The sequence below is a fragment of the Hypanus sabinus genome, chromosome 5 (assembly GCF_030144855.1).
Source record: "Hypanus sabinus isolate sHypSab1 chromosome 5, sHypSab1.hap1, whole genome shotgun sequence".
Classification (NCBI taxonomy): Eukaryota; Metazoa; Chordata; class Chondrichthyes; order Myliobatiformes; family Dasyatidae; genus Hypanus; species Hypanus sabinus.
Window position 1 is genome coordinate 44932327 of NC_082710.1, and position 21163 is coordinate 44953489.

General features: G+C 38.3%; 1 protein-coding gene across 4 annotated transcripts in view; it reads right to left on the minus strand.

Moving 5' to 3' along the window:
• Positions 1 to 21163, minus strand: part of LOC132394116 (dual specificity protein phosphatase CDC14A-like) — a 90263-nt gene that overhangs the window by 6053 nt on the left and 63047 nt on the right. For 3 of the 4 annotated variants that reach the window (XM_059969875.1, XM_059969876.1, XM_059969877.1), the window contains one exon: positions 583 to 630. In XM_059969875.1, coding sequence (XP_059825858.1) covers positions 583 to 630 — 48 coding nt within the window. Of the gene's footprint in view, positions 1 to 582; positions 631 to 9195; positions 9337 to 21163 lie in introns of all 4 variants that reach the window. The other variant, XR_009512185.1, reaches the window with a different exon arrangement.

Below are 21163 nucleotides of genomic sequence, written 5' to 3' on the forward strand. Positions count from 1 at the left end.
CAGTATATCTGGTTCCACAGCTCCGTTTGCCTGAGCTTCAGTCTGAATTTGATATTGAGGAGTGTGCTGGTTTGTACAGCACTATTATATGATGGTTCTTGGTTGGAGGGGTGCATGATCAAGGCCATTATTTTGCCAAGTTATAATGATTATAATATAGCTAGGCTATCTAACACTTACACAGTACTGTAATAATTTTATGTAGTGCACTGTACTGTTGCAAAAAATTCAAGTGATTTGATGATAAACTGATTCTGATATTGGTCACTATTGTCAACAGAGAGAGAGAGGGGGAATCATGGGGGGGGGGGGGGGAGGGAGAGGGATAGGAGTGGCCTGCACCAGGGAAATGTTCTGTAATGATCAATAAATCAATTGTTTAGATTCAAGTGATCTTGCCTGGTGTCTCGGGGCAGGGTATGTCTGCACCTGCTCCAAATCCCCGCATCCCCAAACCGGTGCTCTACCCTCACCATTCTCAACATCCTTTGCCTCCCACCAGATTTACAAACTTGCTCTCCACTGCACATTGAAACTTAACTATCACAATTAAAAACTACTCCAAAAAGAAAAGAGATTTACCTGAATGCCTGCGATGATGATCTTGTGTGCATTTTGTTCTCCTCCAATCTAAAGTAAATAACTCGACATTAATTCATTAGGCAAGTGATTGATTCTAATACAGTTTGTTAGCATGATAGTTCTCATCTCATATCAGACTTAAAGGAATATCACTACTAATGGTATAAGGCAAGCAGTCAAAAGTGGGTATGTATAATGGAGATGATAAAGTGACAGTCTAGTAAGGTGAAACTGAGGATTAGAATAAAATGAAACAATTCACCATTTGTACATTTTAACAGTCATTCATTATATCAAAAGTGCAACAATCTCAAAAAAGTGGAATATCTGCTGTCCTTCATTACAAAATGACTTCTTAAATTGAAATTTGGCAGTTATTAAGTAACCCAAGAATGGATATCAGTCACCAGATTTTGAAGGTACTACATGTACTATACATATCAAAGAATATGCATATAGATTGGTATGAATGAGAAATAACTACAGCGGATTCCAGTTAATTTGGAACAACTCTTAAAGAACAAAATCTAAATCGAGAAAATAGATTCCCTTCGTTTATGTGGGACACTATGCCGCTTAATTGGGATAGGAGACTTCCTGAACAGTTTTTAACTAATGTCAGTTGTGTGCACTTTTGTGGGCATTAGACACTACACCAAGTTTAGAGTGAACAGTTGTTAAATGGTGCCAGCTGTATATGCCGTGTTATGTTATATATTTGGGCCAATGGACACTGATTCTAAATGCAATGATTTTTGATTTTTTTAATATTTGACTTTAAAAATTTTCAGATCTTTGCCAAGATACTATGAAAACACTTAACACTAGCTAAAAAAGTTACTCTAGGTGTAGGTGCTGATTTTGTTCATTTACAATCAAAAGAACAAGTGTACATGACATAAATTCCTCCAATAACTATTAGAAACAGTTTTATAGTACTATAGTAGTATTAGTGGTGTTTAATTTGTTCTGTACTTTATTTTGAAAAAACAATTTGTTACTCAGTTAAATGCTAGTTTTTCTTTTCTGTATCTTTAACTTTTTATGAAACTTTGGCTAATTGAGGCAGCTGCTGAATTAGGCCAAAATGTACTGGTCCTGATGTGTCCCAATTAACCGGAATCCACTGTACTCTTTAAGTTCCCAAAATTTAGTTGCGGAGCTGTCCAACACTAGATAAAACCAGGGAATTGTCTGCAGCAATAAAACCTCAAAGAACAGTAACGTAAAGTACTAAAAAAAAAACACCTTATTTTGGATTATGAAGGGCAACACAAAACTTAACCAAATAAGAGAATGTACTGTTTATGGAGAGCAAGAAGAAATGAACAACTAATCTTGGCTGATTTTATGCTTCAATGAAATGTTCATTTTGATTAACCCAACAACACCAGAAATCTGAAATCTGCCTCAGGATTGAAGAGTAACCAGTACAAACTACTGGCTTGAGAGTGAAACTCAACAGTATGCTGCATTCAGGTTGTTCTTAAATGAACAACAGAAGCCACTGGGACCATAAATTTGTGTAGGAACTGTTTCTATATTTTATATTTCTTTTTACTTAGAGATGCAGTATAGTAACAGGCCCTTTCAGCCCAACAAGGCTGCACCATCCAATTACACCTATGTGACCAATTAACCTACTAACCCACATATTTTTGGAATGTTTAAGCAAGTGCACACACATTGGGGGGGGGGGGGGGGAGGGAGATCTACAAACTCCTTTCAGATAGTAGTGAACTTGAACCTAGTCGCTGGTGCTGCATTAGTGTTATGCCAACCGCTGTGTTACCATGCCACCTCCTAAATAACATACCTGTTGGACTGGAAGAGCTCAAGGACAAACTAACCAGTCAAGTTAGTTCTGCTTATAATACCAATTTGTCAAATGTGTTTTCTTAAAATGAGTAGTTGATGTGCAGTCTAATTTCCCAATTTCACTTAGGCTGCCATTGCTTTATACTATTCTAGTGCTCTAAACTATATAATTCAATTTTCCAGATGTTTTGGAAAGGGTCTTAAACTGTAACAGTACAAACTGATCTATGATTCTGTTCAGTGAGTGGAAGGTTAATGTTAAAATAAGAATTATATTCCATGGTACGGCAGTGGAATGTATGCATTGAGCAAAGATTGCAAGAAATGTTAGAAATTCCATGAACCTGAAAAAAGATAATTCAAATTAAATCTATAGATGTATAAGAAGAAAATGAAGCAGATCAGAACTGAGAGACAGAGGTAGGCTTCCGGGGGGTAAGATGACTGATGAATTTGTAAGACGTGGGTACGTTTTGTGAAGTCTAAGAATTTAAAATTTGATTATATGGTACAAAATCTTCTCTTTATGACTGATCAGAATAACTTATTGCACATCAAAGTAACTTGTTTACACTACTTTGAAATATAATGTAAACATTCTCAATGGGAATATGCACCTTGTGTACTATACTTAAATGTTATGTTTCTCTGTAGTTTTCTAAAACAGAAGACAGTCTATAATTCTCAACTTACAACAGAGCTTATGAATAATAGTTTGAGTAAAGCTCTTTCTGCTGTAAATCTCTCACTCCAAAACCATGGGCTTACTTTCTAAGTCACTTCATTACCCCTTCCCCCATTTACTTTAGATCAGAGAACAAAGTGACCAGAACACTTTTTCTACACTTAAATACTGCAAAGGTACGTTTGTTTCAGTCATGTAATGAGAAAAACTAATTCACACCATTGTATCAAATAGACAGGATTACTGCAATGCACATTTTACTGGCCTTCCTCCAAAGCAATGTATTGATCATGCAGAATGCAGGGTGACTTGGACAGGTTGGATCATTAGGCAAATGTATGGCAGATGCAGTTTAATGTGGATAAATGTGAGATTACCACTTTGGTGGCAAGAACAGGAAGGCAGATTACTATCTAAATGGAGTCAAGTTAGGAAAAGGGGAAGTACAATGAGATCTAGGTATTCTTGTACATCAGTCAATGAAAGCAAGCATGCAGGTACAGCAGGCAGTGAAGAAAGCTAATGGCATGCTGGCTTTTATAACAAGAGGAATTGAGTATAGGAGTAAAGAGGTCCTTCTGCAGCTGTACAGGGCCCTGGTGAGACCCCACCTGGAGTACTGTCTGCAGTTTTGGTCTCCAAATTTGAGGAAGGACATTCTTGCTATCGAGGGAGTGCAGCGTAGGTTCACAAGGTTAATTCCCGGAATGGCGGGACTGTCATATGTTGAAAGATTGGAGCAACTGGAATTTAGAAGGTTGAGAGGGGATCTGATTGAAACATATAAGATTATTAAGGGATTGGACACGCTGGAGGCAGGAAGCATGTTCCCACTGATGGGTGAGTCCAGAACTAGAGGCCACAGTTTAAGAATAAGGGGTAGGCCATTTAGAACAGAGATGCGGAAAAACTTTTTCACCCAGAGAGTGGTGGATATGTGGCATGCTCTGCCCCAGAAGGCAGTGGAGGCCAAGTCTCTGGATGCATACAAGAGAGAGTTAGACAGAGCTCTTATAGATAGCGGGGTCAAGGGATATGGGGAGAGGGCAGGAACGGGGTACTGATTGTGTATGATCAGCCATGATCAAAATGGTGGTGCTGGCTAGAAGGGCCGAATGGCCTACTCCTGCACCTACTGTCTATTGTCTATTGATAAACTTCAATTCATTAAGAATGCTGCTGCTAGACTTTTAACCAAAACCACAATAAGAGAATATATCACTCCCATCCTAGCTACTCTGCTTTGGCTTCCTGTATCTTTTGGAATAGATTTTAAAGTTCTTTCTTGTTTTTAAAGCTCTTAACGGTCTGGGACCACAGAATCATTTTTGTTTTATAATCCTGGTCAAACTAACCGGTCTCTTAAATTTAAACAATATCCCTCAAAAGATAAATAGCATGTCAGCTTTTTGAACGATGCTCCTAAACTGTGGAATTCAATACCTAAAACTATAAAGGGATGCAGACTCAGTTAACACTTAAATACCAGCTCATAGTCTATTTATTTAATCTTGCGTTTAACTAACATCTTTTCGTCTTTTATTTTCATGTTTGTAATTTTATCCCATTGTAAAGCATTTTGAATTCCATCTATATGAAAACTGCTCTAAAAATAAAGTTGTTATTACTTCACTGAAAAGGGTATTACATAAAGTCTAGGAGTTCCTTTTGCAAAATACTGAAACCACATTTATATTGAAAGCTCAGACAGGTCCAGTATTCTGTCTACTTGTGATAATTATAAAAAAGTTTTCTTTTTTCTCTTTTCCATTCTTGACAGACAAATCAAAACCATGGCAACACATTCTGAAATAACAGAGAAAGTGTAATTTGACAATAAAAAAATAAGATGTGGGATTGGGGGTAAACAAAACAAGAGCCTTAAGTAGAACATACTAAATACAGAAAGAAATAGTCTACATTCTGCAAAGTGTAGTTACCAACTCAAACAAATATATCACTAGAAATGAGCATACCCACAAATACCAGAAAATGCAGACAATTTGATACAATGGAGAATTTGGTGTAGATTTGAGAGGTAAATAATAACATGGCACATCATATGAACAATGATGACAATAACCTGTGCTCCCAAAAGCATGAAGCTGTACTTCAGCTCTCTGCAGGGAAATCTGGCCTGGATTGTTAACTAAATACCAAAGGCACTAACAAACAATGTGGCTCAGAAGGACGCTGGTGGAAAGGCAAGAATGTAGGAGTAGTCAGAGCAATATGTAGAACTGCAACTGTATTAGAGCTTACATGGCCTTTTTCATTTCTTGACCAATCTGTTGAATATGCGGTTCTGATGAAGGGTCTTTGACCTTAAAACAATACTCTGTTTCTCTTTCAGCAGAACAAGTTAATGCTTTCAGTATTATTTTCATTTCAGAATTGCAGCATCTACAGTTTATCCGAGATGTTGCCTCCTGGTGCCAAGGTGAGAAACCATGGGATTAAGTCCAACTAATGGTGCAAAGCTTGTAACCCAATGCTGCAGTTAAAGACAGACATAATTTAGCATGATTAACATGATGACTTTAATAGATTAGTAAAAGCACACAGGTGGTAAGCTTTATGATGGGACGTGAGCTTCCTGTGGTGAGAATGGGAACTTTTACAGGAAAATGCAGAGTAAGGAACATTTACAAATAACAAATGTTCAGCTTTAAGTTAAAAAGGGAAAATACTAATTTTTAAAATGCAATACAAAATCAATTAAAATTGAAGATCTAGGTCTACATGAATATTTTGTTACTGACGCTTGCTCAATTCTCTGTACCATGTTTGTCCCATGCTTTCTTCAGTTCTATTTTTTTTGTGGTATAAAACATCTTCCTTTCGCCTTCCATCTACCCTTTCAGTATTTCATCCTCTCAGTGTATGTTCGATCTTGACCGTTTGATATCAAATAACCCTTTTATTTGTTCACTTTACTCTTTTTTATTTTTCCCCAAATCTACACTCCAGTGCTTTCTGGAAGACAGACACCACACTTTCTTTTACATTCATCTGCCAATAATATGTCATCACTTTCCATTTAGAACACTTTTCTAACCAGTTCTTAATTTGTTTATCTAGTCAATAAATCACCTATTAAAAGTATCTGAACCTGCTTTGCATAACTCAACTTCAGTAATACACAGAAGCTATTTACTCTGTTTCACTAGAACCATCACTTACTCCATTATTAAAATATACAATCTTCTGCTTGTATCTGTAGCAACTTCCATCAATTTGCTATTACACCTTGATCTTCATTCAGAAATTTATTGCTGCATTCAGCTATTTGGAAACTTGAAGTTTATCTGCACAACTAAACTTCCAGCAGGTCTCTCTTCAGTCCTCAACAAAATTTCACTGTTTCTTCAGTAGAATCAAAGAATGCTGAACCAAGATCTTAAAAGCAAATCCCTGATCTCCAAATTTCCCTCTATCTCTTTACCGGCATCGGGAAAAAGCTGAGCATAAATTCAATCATTTTAAATAGGATGTATGGCCTTCAGCTGACTATCAGATGTGTTGTAGATATTTAGTACTTTGTCACTTAATAAAAAAAATCTGAAAGAAATTGAATTTTAAATAGCAACATAATGCTTGTAAGAATCTTGGTATTATGAGGAGGAAGTTGCAGAGATTCTCAGAATTTTCAAGGATTAATGGAGAGGTCGAATGGAACACAAAGATGTGATCTACAAGTTGTAATTAAACAATATTACACTTTTAGTAAAAAGACAATTCTTATGGTACTACATGGAAAATAAAACTGCAAACACTGATTGCCAAGAGGACTGCTGTTACCACAATAGTTAAACGGATAGGCAAACATACTGTGATGTACATAATAAAACTTACAGCCTAGTATTTTGTCTGGTAGATACAACAGAATGCAAAGGTAGATTAGAGTTCAGACAAAGGGATGACTTTTCAGCTCATCACAGCTATTAAATGGGCAAAGGTTTTGTTTTTGAAAAAGGGCTAGTAATTCACTCATGAACAGACATGCTAAAAGCAGTACTGTCCGAGGAAGTTATGACCATTTTTTCCTGCAGTGATTTCTTTGTCCAGATACAGACCTCATGGCTGTACTCAAACATGGAACACATTGTTTTCCATATCACTGCACATTAAGCTCACCCCACAAGCCTTGCAAATTGTAGTCATATATCCAAATTCCACCCTAATGCAAATGTGGATTCCAGCTATTGAGAGAAACTTAATCAGTCGAGAGATATTGTGGGATAAATTATCTTGAAGCTTTTCACTGAACTCTGTAGAGCAACAAAAAACCCAAAAATCCCTGAGAGCAGCCTATCACTATGTCTGCTGTTCTTAAACAATGGCACGGCCACAACAAAAGATGGGCATTGCTCAAGTAAAAGAGGATGAAAACTTTGCTTCTTGATAAGAATTAGACGTGTATCTAATACAACAGCAACTAGAAAAATTATAGACCAGAAAAGCTGAAGTCCAAATTAATTTGGAGGCTAATCAACTCAGGAAGGCTGTAGTCTAAGCTGGGGTGAACTTCTGACAAAAGATTATAGGCCCCTATAGCCATGACCTTTGGAATTGTTAGTTACTTGATATATTGAGACAGTCAATGAGAATTATGGCTCCCTGCAAATCCTTAGGGGATTTACTATGTGAGCACAAGCCCTCTGGCCCTCTTCCTTTGGCAGATCTGGTCCCTCTCCAGCTCTTCAGCAGAATCACCCAAAATGCAACATAAAATAAATAATTGATTGTACATCCCATTCAAATTTAAAACACCCAAAGAGATCGTAACTGGAAAAATGACGGAGCTTAGCATAAGTTATTTAGTAGCTTGGATCCCATTCCCATGAACTCTAGCAGCTTCAAAACGCAAGGACAACCATCTCTGCATTGCTTAACACAACACAATCTAGAAGGATAATACTGCAGATCTGAAATCAGAACACGCTGGAGATGCCAAGCAGCATTAATGAGCATCTTCAGCATTTTAGTAAAAGTGATACAATTCCAGGAAAGGGGAATTACAAAATGATCACCGCACAAGGACTGATACCATCCATGCACCACCATGGACATTGTCCTACCCAAAGGTGCTTAATGTTGTAGGTGCAGGCAGCTCAATTTTGTATCCAAAATGTAAGTTTACTGCATGTGATGCACCCCCTAAAACATTGCAATTAATTTCTGTGACAGGTAAAAATGCTGAATGACATCCCACTATATTTTTGTTGGATGACTTCAGAAATTACTTTTACAGGCAACAATTTAAAATTTTGCCATAAGGGATGACATAGATATACTTTCAAGTAACATTTTCCCAGGTTAAGTTTACCTAGGTAATATTCAAGGCTCGTAGATTATTATGATAATTTGCTTCCTCATTTCTGCTATAAAAGATGATTTGTAGGCCCTAGTAAGATTTTCTTTAAAAGAAATGCAGTATTTCTGTTTGAGCTACCTATTTCTTTTCTTGGTAAGGTGCCACATTCCAATTACAAAACCTAAAAGGGAACAATAAAAGAGCAGACAAATACAAACACAAGCTTCGTGTATCAGATCTTCCCATCATCAGCAGCAAGCAGCAGATGCCATATGGCATGCAGACAGTGATTAATTTCAAATAGTTTTTATTATCTGGGTTAGATTTGCATACCAATAAACCTCCGGTACAGTACTAAATAGTGCAAATGGTTTCACTGGTCAGAAATGACTACTGATGCATTTGAAAATTTATGCAATTACTATGCTCCAGTTTTAACATGCAATTAAAGAACAAGTTAGCGCAGGAATTCAACCATTACAACGGAGCATTTGCTAAGAAGAACTCTACAGTAAGTGATGTAATTAAGTTAATGACTGTTAGTAGAGGGTACTAAATACATGTACATGCACACATATATTACTTACAAAACCACAAGGCAGTGACTTAATTTAATTAACTAGTGATGATAGGTATAAAACCTAATAAACAAAGCATATTACACTTACACATAATTTAAGAAATAGTGATAATAGATTTTAGCATGCACTGGAAGAAAATTGGAAAATGGAATGCATTGTCCAGTGATTATTCTTTTTGTTTAAAAAAAAAGAAATGGAAGTGGCACACTTACAGTGCTACCTGCCTGGGTCCTGAAGGGTACTAGTTTTCTAACCCATCTAGACAGATTAGCAGGATGGGAGAAGGGTAGGCACAAACCATCCACCAGATGACAATGCTACACACTGTAGATACCAGCATAGCTAGGAGCCATCTAGAAGGGGAAAAGAGATGAATAAAAATGCAAATGGAAAAGCAGAAAATTTAAGCTAAAATGCCATAGGCAAAATAACTGCAGTAAAGCTATTACTTCCAAAACAAAAATGCAAGCAAGTGCCATGCAGAATGTGGAAAGTAATTTCTATAGGAGTGTACAAAACATTTGATAATATGACATGCTGATATTTGGCAGACCTCCATGTACAAAGTAGGAACCAGTTTTCAAGGACCATTGTAGGGATAAACGAAATAACTTCCTCGTGTCATTGAGATAAGTTCTTTTTTTTAAAAAAAAGAGAAAATCTGTGATTTAAGTGTTTGAATCTGCTGTTAAGATAGTAATATATTAATTTGGGTTGCTCCCCTAGTTCCTATGCTCAAGAATATAGGTTTAAGGTGAACCTTTCAAACACTGGCCCATAAAATAGAACAACAATAATGATAAAACACATATGAAAATGAAAATTCCTGCAACATACAAGTTGCCCTTTTAATATCCTGAATGGGGCATGGGCACAAGCTTCTGTTCAAAAGTACTAACTCCCTAAGTTTGTGACAGTTAGGAAGAGGGCAAGGTAACTGGGGGTCCGTAATGAGCTGTACCCAGGAAGGCATGACTGAGTACACAAAAGTACAAAGCACGTGAGGAATTTTCAGGGCTTCCCTGTATTCACAATAGGGATGATGCAGTATTCCTGAAAATGTTAAAAGGGGTCTTAAACAGACGATAATCATCCAGGTGATGATTAGTTAGGTTTTGCACAGTGAATTGACAGGAGGAGATGAAGGAAATCCACTGGCTGCAGAAGACAGTGTAAGGAGCAATTATTTTATCTGCACTAAGTCAGAACACAGGGCCTGAAACTGTCCTTGTGAAAAAGCAGAGGAAAGGAAAATAAGTTCACAATATAATGTAAGATTTTAGTAATCTCAGACACAAAATAATTGACAGTAGTTGCATAAAAGGACTCCACTCATTGACTTACTCAATGAGGATGTCGTCTACACTGAAGTTAAAATTATATTTACACTTTTAAATATTGTATTAAATTCTGGATGTTTAAGGTAAATGTTGTGTGAACTTTAAAAGTCAAAAGCAGCATAGTTCCATATTTATGACACAGAAAAAGTCTATTTTAGCCCACTGAGTTTACGCAGGGCTCTCAAAAGCAATCCCTTTTCCCACCAATTTCCCTGCAACCCCTTATCCTCACGATCCAATCAATTCCCTCCGGATTCTACCTCTCGCCTACATTAGGAGTAATTTGCAGTGGACAATTAAGCTACTATGCAATAGGTCTTTGAAATATGAAAGCAAAATTGGAGCCCTTAGAGAAAATCCATGCAATACAAGGGAAAAATGCTTACTCCACACAGACTGAACCTGGGTCACTGGTGCTGTGAGGCAAAGCTGGTGAAATTTATTCTATGCACACTGCTGTGAGATGCTGGTTGAAATTCTGCCAAAAGAGATAAGCCTACAGGGATGTTTTATTACACTTACAAACCAATTTCGAGCTCAACTTTTTCAAGTTTTAACTGAACATTTTTCTTACAATGAAACAATTAAACCCATGAATTCTTAGGTGGAGTCAAAGTAGGTAAATGATTTTTTTTAAAACTAAGTCTTGAGAATGATCAAGTTTTGATAGCAACTGAATTAAAAATACTTTCTGAATATTCCAGTGTACATGTGCAAATATTCCTGTTCTCAAGATGGTTCTACATCTAGCAACTCTTTCGAGTGCAGCTCATTGATTGATGTCAATTGTCAAGTATTCCCATTTAAGACTACTACAGCTGAAATTCAGAGTCAGAGCCACAGATACTTCAGTCTGTCAAAGACTGATAGACCGCAGATGCAGACTCAGATCATGAGTGTGGTAGTGACCCTTTAAGAGAACTGAAGTGGTGAAGGTGCACTGGGCTACAGGTACGATTGAAACACAGAGGCCTTGGACCTGCACTTCCAGCTATCTTGCTGGCAAATGTACAGTCTTTGGAAAATAAAAATGAAGACCTCAGAACAAGATTACAGTACCTCAGGGGCATCAGGAACTGATGTGTACTTAGTTTCATGGAAATGTGGCTAATCCCCACCACTTTGGATGCAGTGATGGCTTCAGCATTCACTGTAAAGACAGGTCAGTTGAATTTTTCAAGGTAGAGGAAAGGGGATTTTGCTTTATGATGAACTCATTGCAGTGCACAGACATGATGGTTCTGTCTCAGTCCCGCTCACCCGACTTGGAACATCTGGTGGTCATGTGTCATCCATTTTATCTGCCAAGGGAGTTTTCCGCCATTGTCCTGATAGCCTTCTACATTCCATCCTCAGGCCAACATCAGGCAGGTACGGATGAGCTGAGCACCGTGATCAGCAATCACAAAACAGTGTACCCCGTCATTCCCCATCATTGCAGGGGAACTTCAACCAGGCCAGCTGGAAGAAGTCTCTAACCAATTACAAACAACATTTTATCTGTGGAACCAGAGGAGTCAACACACTTGACCATGGTTACACCCCACCATGAATGCTTACCATGCCATTCCATGCTCGCACTTTGGTAAGTCTGATCACCTGGCTGTACTTCTACTCCTGGCATATCAACAGAGACTAAAGACTGCAGATTCAGTGGTAAAGACCAAGAAGATATGGCCAAAGGAGACGGAGGAGACCTTTCATAATTGCTTTAAGTCAGTGGACTGCACAATATTCAGGGATTCATCTTCGAATCTGAATGAATACACCACAGTTGTCACCGACTTCATCAAGACCTGTGTGAATGAGGGTATGCCTTCAAAAACATACCAGAGATACGCAAACCAAAATCTGCGGATGAACCGGGGTTCTGTAGTCTGCTAAGGGCTAGATCTGTGTCATTCAAGACTGGCAATCTAGAACTATTCAAGAAATCCAAGTACGACCTACAAAAGGTTATTTTAAGAGTAAAAGAACAATTGCAATTGAAGTTAGAGATGGAATCGGATGCACGTCAGCACTGGCTGGGTTTGCAGGCCATTGCTTCCTACAAAGTGAAACCTAACATCATGAATGGTGGTGATGCTCACTCCCAGATGAGCTATTCATCTTTCGTGCATGCTTTGAAAGGGAGAATTAAACTACACCTGTGTGAATTCCTGCAGCATCTGGTGACCCTGTAATTTCTATCTTAGATGAGCGTGAAACCTTGCAAGAAATCAGGCCCTGATAGTGTACCTGGTACGGTGCTGAAAACCTGTGCCAACCAACTGGTGGGAGTGTCCAAAGACATCTTCAATCTCTCACTGTTGGATTCGGAAGTTACCTGCTTCAAAGGGGCAATAGTCATACCAGTACCCAAGAAGAGAATGGTGAACTGCCTCAAAATATGATTGTCCAGATACATGCACATACACTGTGATGAAGAGCTTTGAGAGGTTGGTCATGGCCAGGATCAACTCCTGCCTAAGAAAGGACCTGGACCCACTGCAATTACATCTACAGAGGATGCTATCTCACGAGCTCTCCACTGGCCTTGGATCACCTGGACAATAGCACTACCTTGTCAGGCTGCTGTTTATTGATTCCAGCTCAGTACAAATCAACAAGCTCCAAAACCAGGGCCCTTGTATCTCCCTCTGCAACAGGATCCTGATTTCCTCATCAGGAGACCACTGTCAGTGCAGATTTGAAATAACATTTCCTCTTCACTAACAATCTACGCAGGTGCACCTTAAGGATGCATGCTTAGCCCACTGCTCTACTCTCTCTTCACTCATGCTGGTGTGACTAGGCATAGCTCAAACACCACTTATAAATTTGCTGATGACACATCTGTTGTTAGCTGAATTTCAGAAAGTGACGAGGGGGCAAAAAGGAGTGAGACTGATCACCTGGTTGAGTGGTGTTGCAACAACCTTGCACTCACTATCAGTGAGACCAAAGGGTTGATTGTGGACTTCTGAAATAGGAAGTTAAGGGAACACACACCAGTCCTCATCAAGGGACCAGCAGTGGAAAGGGTGAACTGCTTCAAGTTCCTGGGTGTACATCTATCCTGGGCCTGATATTTTGACGTAATTACAAAAGAGGCAAGTCAGTGGCTACATTTCATTGTGAGTTTCAGGAGCATTGGTATGTCACCGAAGACTTTTGCAAATTTCAACGGTTGTACCTGGAGAGCATTCTAACTGTTTGCCTCACCATCTGGTAGAGAGGCCACTGCACAGGACTGGAAAAAGCTGCAGGAGGTTGCAAACTCAACCAGCTCCATCGTGGGCACTAGCCTCTCCAGCATTAAGGACATCTTCAAAATGCGATGCCTCAAAAAGGTGGCAACTATCATTAATGACCCTCATCACCCAGGACATGCCCTCTTCTCATTGCTACCAAAGTCCAGGAGCCTGAAGACACAAACTCAATGCTTTAAGAACAGCTTCTTCCCCACTGTCACAGATTTGTGACTGGACAATGAATCCATGAACACTACCTCACTATTTTTAGCTCTGTTTTTGCACTACTTACACATCTTATTGTAATTTATATTTTTTATTGTTATGCCTTACAATGCAATGCTGCCACAAGACAACATATTTTACCACGTATACCAGTGATAGTAAACCTGGTTCCGATCAATTCAAATGCCATTGTTTGCGAGGAAGCCAACAAGCCAGTGGAAAGGCATAGGAGATGCACAGAACAGGTCTCAGACATGTAGTTATTTGAAAACAACACAAGTTGAAGCAACTTAGGTAGATAGATTAGACAGCCATTTAAAGAATAATATAAATTGGGGATATAAAACTGAACTTTCTTAAAACTTGCCTGTCCAATCATATGGTTTGTTTATAAAAAAAATAGAAATATGGACAAAAGCACACTAGATCAGGCATTTCTGAAATTTAAATAATCACAGACAACAATGCTAGTAATTTAATACTTTAAAAATGCAATGTAAATAGGGTATTGTACCATGATGCTTTTCTCGCATTCCTGAGTAAGAGCACAGCAGTAGATTCAATCAAATGATCTTAATCATACAGATTATTCCAGCAAATGCTTTGTTTCCAAATTTATTTTTATAAACAATTAAATTGATATAATTTGTATGTTCAATTTTGATTTTTTTTTAAGGAAAGGTTAAGAATGGTTAATTACAAAATGTAGATACTAGATAATCTGAAATGAAAACAAAATGCTGAAAACACAGCAGGTCAGGCAGCATCTGTGATAAGAGAAATAGAATTAATGCTTTGGGTCAGAAATCCTCTGGAAGAACTAAGAAAGAGAAAATCAAGTTACTTTAAGTTGCAGAGAAGGTGGAGGGAGGGATAGATAGGACAAAAGAATATCTGGGATAGAGATGCAAAGGAATAAACTGTCTGGCCGGAGGGTGCAGACAGAGTTAGAATATGCAAAATACTGGGCTGTCACGCATGAGTATCAGATCAAACCCATGTGAGAAGACCTGAGCCTATAATACAATGGATGACCTACACCGGAAATGGCAAACAAGAGGAAGTCAGTTACCAGAGGTTGTCAAATTCAATAACAGTGTCTAGAAGACTGCAACATGCTTCGACAGAAAACAAGATGCCGTTCCTCAAAATTGCATTGGGCCAGTGTGGGTCACACACAGATAGACAGGGCAAAGTGAAAACAAGATAGGAAATTAAAAAGTGGCAAGAAACAGGAAGCTCAAGTTAGCCCCTGCAGACCGATCTCAGGTGCACTGCAAAGTGCAAAGAAGACCACAAGTTGAAAGCCAAATGTAACACGATGCACTGGTAGATATCACTGCTTCACCTAGAAGAATAGATTTGGATCTGTGGATCATGGCAAGGGAAGAGGTCAAAGGACAGGTGTTGCATGCTTGGAATATTGTCAGCAGTTTTGGGCCCCTTACCTAAGAAAAGATGTGCTGTCATTAAAGATGGTCCAGAGGAGGTTCACAAGAATGATTCTGGGAATGAAAAGGTTAATGCCCGAGGAGCATTTGATGGCTCAGGGCCTGTACTCACTGGAGTATAGAAGAATGAGGAGGGATCTCATTGAAACCTATCGAATATTGAAAAGCTCAGATAGAGTGACTGTTTAGAAAATATGTTTCCTTTTGTGGGTGAGTCTAGGACCAGAGGGTACAGCCTCAGAATAGAGGGATGCCCATTTAGAACAGAGATGAGAAAGATGTTCTTTTGTCAGAGGGTGATGAATCTGGAATTCATTACCACAGAAGGCTATGGAAGCCAAGTCACTGAGAATATTTAAAGTGGAGGTTGATACGTTATTGATTAGTCAGGGCTTCAAGGGGTATGGGGAGAAGGCAGGAGAATGGAGTTGAGAGAAATAAGTCAGCCATACTAGATTTGATGGGCCATGGCCTAATCCTGCTCCTATATCTTATGATGTAATAATGATGAAATAATTTAGATGGAAAGATGTGATGATAGATATGAGAGAGAGAGAGAGAGAGAGAGAGAGAGAGAGCGAGAGAGAGAGGAAAAAGGAGATAACCCTTTAAAAGCATCAAGGTACTGAAATATATTCCATAGAGGAAGTGACTTTAAAATAATCAAGACAGAAGTTAAAACACACAGCTACCTCTGAAACAAATAACAATAATACAAATCACAGACTTAGTTGGGGAAAACTGGAGGGTTTGGAGAGGTGATACTTGTAATAATCATTTGAGGGGTGGCTATATTTGAAGTAAAGCACTACTAAAACTTGTATGTCCATTTTTCCAATGAGATAATTTGGTCATATTTAATTGAGAAATTAAGGAAACAAACATATGATCCAGAAATAGCTAAACAGCATTGCTGCTAACAGATTTTGAGATTTATACAAACTGCAACAATGTCCAAAGTAAGATACACCCTGATCTCACAATACCACTTCAGGAATAGTGAACCAACACATCATTTAGAGTATCCAATTTGATCTATTTAGTCTAGTTAGGCATTAATTGCAAAAGTTTTTTTGTACCTTTGCCATGAATTCTTAATATGCTTACTGAAAGACCCAGGCTAAAAAGTGCACAAAAATAAAAACAAGCACATAATTCCTGATCAGCTGTTGCATGTTACTGCTGTAACTGATGAGTGTAATAGATCTGTCATACTGAAGGCAAACTCTGCATGCTTGTAACAAAAGCTTCTCAATTCCAGCTTGCTCCTGACTGCTATTGCTTATGTCCTACAACATGCTCTATGTTGATTATGTGGAATTTGTACTACTTTTCCCCCCAAATTTAATAATTTTTAGAGTCTGAACAGCAATGGCAAGGGCAGCATTTATTACCCACTGCTAACTACCCTTGAGAAATTGCCATTAAAGCACCTGAAACCCTTTTCCTCTGGTGATAAGGTCATGGGTTTGAAAGTTATGGTCAGAATGCCCTAAATGGCCATTTGTAGATGATAGCTGTCACTGTGTGCAGTATATTATTGTTCAGAGTACCAATCAAATGGGCCAATTTATTTTGATTTATGTTAAATTCCTAGTGTTCTTGGAACTGCACTTATCCATAATAATGAAGCATTTTCCAGCATTCTTGTGACAGGTATGTTATAGATTATGGAACAGATTCAGCTGTCAGCACGTGGATCACTTCCCATATTACACCAAGTCTCCAAATTGCTCTTGTAGACGAAGTATTTCTGCAATTGTTATGCTTGAGTTTCTAGTCAATGGCAACTGCACTCCACTTTCCCAAAGATGTTGATGGTGGGAGGCACAGAGATATAGTAAAGCTATTGAATGCCATGGGACACTCTTCTGATGAGCAGAATATCAATTGCCATCATTAACCCATGTCTGAATGTTATCCGAGTCTAGCTACACTCAGGTGTTCTTGTGACTACTTCATTTGCTGACGAGTTGCAAATACAACTGTGTATTATGCACTCACAAGCATACATCTCCACTGCCCATCTTGCGATGAACAAAAGTGACCAATGAAGCAATTGAAAGCGATTGTGCCCAGGAAACTGCCCCAAGGAAGTCCTGGGGCTACAATGTCTGCATAACCTCAGTTACTTTTGTTAGTGCAAGCGATGATGCTCCTTTCATGCCCATTGACTTCAGTTTTATCAAGGCTTCTCAATAAATACTGAATTGCTCCCACTTCACCTCTGGAATATAGTCCTTGTTTAGACTGAAGCTGTAATGTGATTTGGAACTTGTGCTTTGTAAAGAAGATTCTTTGGAAATCTTAATTGATTTATGACTATGTTGGACATAAGAACCCTAGTTTTCTTTAAGACTTCACAGTTAGAGCCATAACTTCTAGCAACTCCCATCATGATTTTTAATACAAAAGCAAACCATTCCTGAGCCTTGCATTCCCAAGAAATAAAAACTTCCAACCTATAAAAGGTCTTTACTAATGGCTGTAACACCTCTGGTATCAGCCTTATTAATTTTAGTTTTGCTCCTACCCTTTCTTGATGAAGATCAGAATCATCCATACCAAAATTTTAAACAAGACTTGGCACAAATAAAAGTGTGCAACCACATAGAATAATCTATCTCACAGAGAATAATCTCTCCCCTTGGTTTACTCTGCCAAAAGTAATACTTTGCAAATTATTAACTGATGATTTTTGTTTGGTATTTCCAGGTGCTACTTCCCAAATGTAGCAACCAACTGCCTGGATCACCAAATTCACATGTGTACTACCAAGAGAAATTGAGGGTTGATAACTCTTTTTGACATAAACTCTTGTGTAAAAAGTATTGTACACAGAACTATCAAACTGTGCAATAAGGACAAGATTATAAAGAAGTTACAGAAACCTTATGTCAAATACACCTTCACTAGAAAATGAAAACCCAAATTGTAGTAATGTGAGAAATCACTGGTCATTTCAAAATCCAAACCAAGTGTATCATTTGTAAAGTTTCACCTGTGGATTCACATCACAAAATATGTGTTGAGGTTTAAAGATATACTGTCATAAGAACATAAGAAATGGGAGCAGGAGTAGGCCATCCGGCCCATACAGCCTGCTCCGCCATTCAATAAGTTCATACCTGACCTGGCCATAGACTCATCTCCACCTACCTCCCTTTTCCTCATAACCCGCAATTCCCCTACTATGTAAAAATCTATCCAAGCTTGTCTTAAGTGTATTTACTGAGGTAGCCTCCACTGCTTCACTGGGTGGAGAATTCCACAGATTCACCACTCTCTGGGAAAAGCAGTTCCTCCTCATCTCCGTCCTAAATCTACTCCCCTGAATCTTGAGGCAACGTCCCCTGGTTCTAGTCTCACCTGCTAGTGAAACAACTTTCCTGCCTCTATCTTATCTATCCCTTTCATAATTTTATGTGTTTGTCTAACTTTTATATGGTTATGTTTAATATCTTTATATTAATTTTAAATATTTATAAGTGTTTGCCCTTTACTCTTAGATGTACAGTAGGTTCCTGTAGATGTGCTCTTATTGGCAAACATATGGGTGACCTGCTGCCCTCAGCCTACCCCACAGCAACATGAACCATGTATCAGCAGAGAAGGGCTTTTACTCACATCTGGAAACACAGTTATTTCTGTCTGGTGGAATAAATATTTATCATAACATAATGGTAATCAATTGCTTCCTCTCTTTTGGTACAAAGCTAAAGATCTATTGATAATTTGATAAAAGATAATTTGATCACAAATTATACATCTCTCTCGATGTTAACATCTGCACATCAGTCTGAAACTAAAGTTCTCTTCTCCTGCTTTATACCAGAATTAATTGGTCTATAATTAATTCAGACAAGAACAGTGGAGGTCACAGGCTTTGTGTAGGGAAGATTCTGCAAAATTTTTACTTTAATAGTTTTAGAGAAGAAGTTGGCCTCATGTATACTCAGAAACATGCAAAGTTAAGAGTCCCAGGAGCAATACAGAAAAAGGCTTTACAACTGAAGGGAAGGCAATTATGTACTCTTGTTATAAAGTTTTTGTAAGAATAATTTCCTGAAATACATTGAAAATAATTGAAGTACTCATGTTTATGATTTGACCAAATAAATAATTCAAATTACAAACCTTGATCCACAAATTCAACTTAGTATGTATTATCTATGAAGTTCTTTGGGATATTTGTAAGAAGTGTTAAGGTTATACAAGTAATTTTATTTGTTACATAACTAATCATAAGCTGATTTAAACTCAAATATTACTGCAACTTGAGAACTTTGCTCAAATACAGGAATTTTTTTTTTAAAACTACAACACAGCTTTAAGTTTTATTATAAGATGCATGATCTAAATCTATGCAAATTGAAAATAGCTCAGACATCAAAATTGTCCCTAAGATGCCTTACGTTTTCTCATTTACTCTTTTGCGCTAACATACTTAAACACCATCTTTTGATTTACCTTAATCCTGAGTGCCAGTGATTTTTTGTGATTCCCTTCTTAATTTTGCCTCCCTGCGCTTCTATGAATTTGGCAGACTTCCCCATTATCAGCTATACCTGTTTGCTTCTATTTTTCTCTTTACCCAACTCTCAATATCCCCTGAAATACAGGATTCCTTATACTTTTTAACCCGTCTTTTACCCTTACAAGAACACGCCTATCTTTAGTTCTTGCCATTTCTCCTTTGAATGCTTCCACTGTGTAGATGAAAACATACCTGCAGGTAGGTGCTCCCAATCTGCCTTTGCCAAGTCCTCCCCTATGTTAATCAAATTAGTGTTACCTAAATAGAAAATCTGTATTACTGGTCCCTTCCTATACTTTCCCATAAGAACTTTAAAATATATGACATTATGGTCACCAACTCCAAAATGTTCACCTACCTTACACACCCTCCACTTGACCAGCTACGTTCCCAAGATTCAGTAATACTCCTTCCTTCACTGGTTTACCAATATACTACTACAAAAAGCTCCCTTAGACACACCTTAAAAATCCACTCCCTCTGAGCCTTTTGCCCAAGCAAACTACGACTCCCCCAGTTAAGTAAACCTATTGTTATTACATCTCTCTGATATGTGCCTTCATATCTGTTTCTTTATCTGCTGTTGACTATTGGAAGATCAATAATAACGTCCCAGCAACACAAGAACGGCATCAATAGAATGGATGTGGAAAGGATATTTCCTGTGATAGGGGAGTCTAGGACCAGAGGACACAGCATCAGAATTGAGGGACGTCCATTTAGAACAGAGATGAGAAGTAATTTCTTCAGCCAGAAGTGGTGAATCTGTGGAATTCACTGCCACGGGCAGTTTTGGAAGCCAAGTCATTGTGTATATTTAAGGCAGAGATTGAAAGGTTTATGATTAGTCAGGGCATGAAGGATTATGGGGAGAAGGCAGGAGATTGGGGCTGAGAGGGAAATGGATCAGTCATGATGAAATGGCAGAGCAGACTTGACAGGCCAGGTGGCCTAATTCTGCTCCTATATCTAATAGACACCACCACCTTGCTTCTACTCTCTACCCATAAGGTCTTGTTTCACAAGCCTTTTAGAATATCCTCCCTCTGTACACAGGTAATGCAAATCGAATCAACTCTGTACCTGTTCCCCTTTTACTCTGTCCTTCCTTGCCTGAAAATTCTGTAATCCTGGCACATTGAGTTGCCAGCCCTGTCTGTCCTTCAGCCACCTCTCAGTGATGGTAGCAATATCATGGATTCTTATGTTTGTTAAAGCATTGAGTTCATCTACTTTACTGGTGATATTTATTGTACTAAATCAATTCAATTGAGCTTTGAATTCCCTATGTGCACTCAAGTTTTCTGCAGTTGGACTACTTCTCGTCTAGATAATTGAACCTTCCCACCTGAACAACTGCTTTGAGCCCTCTTCCCGTCATCTCAGGTTAAACC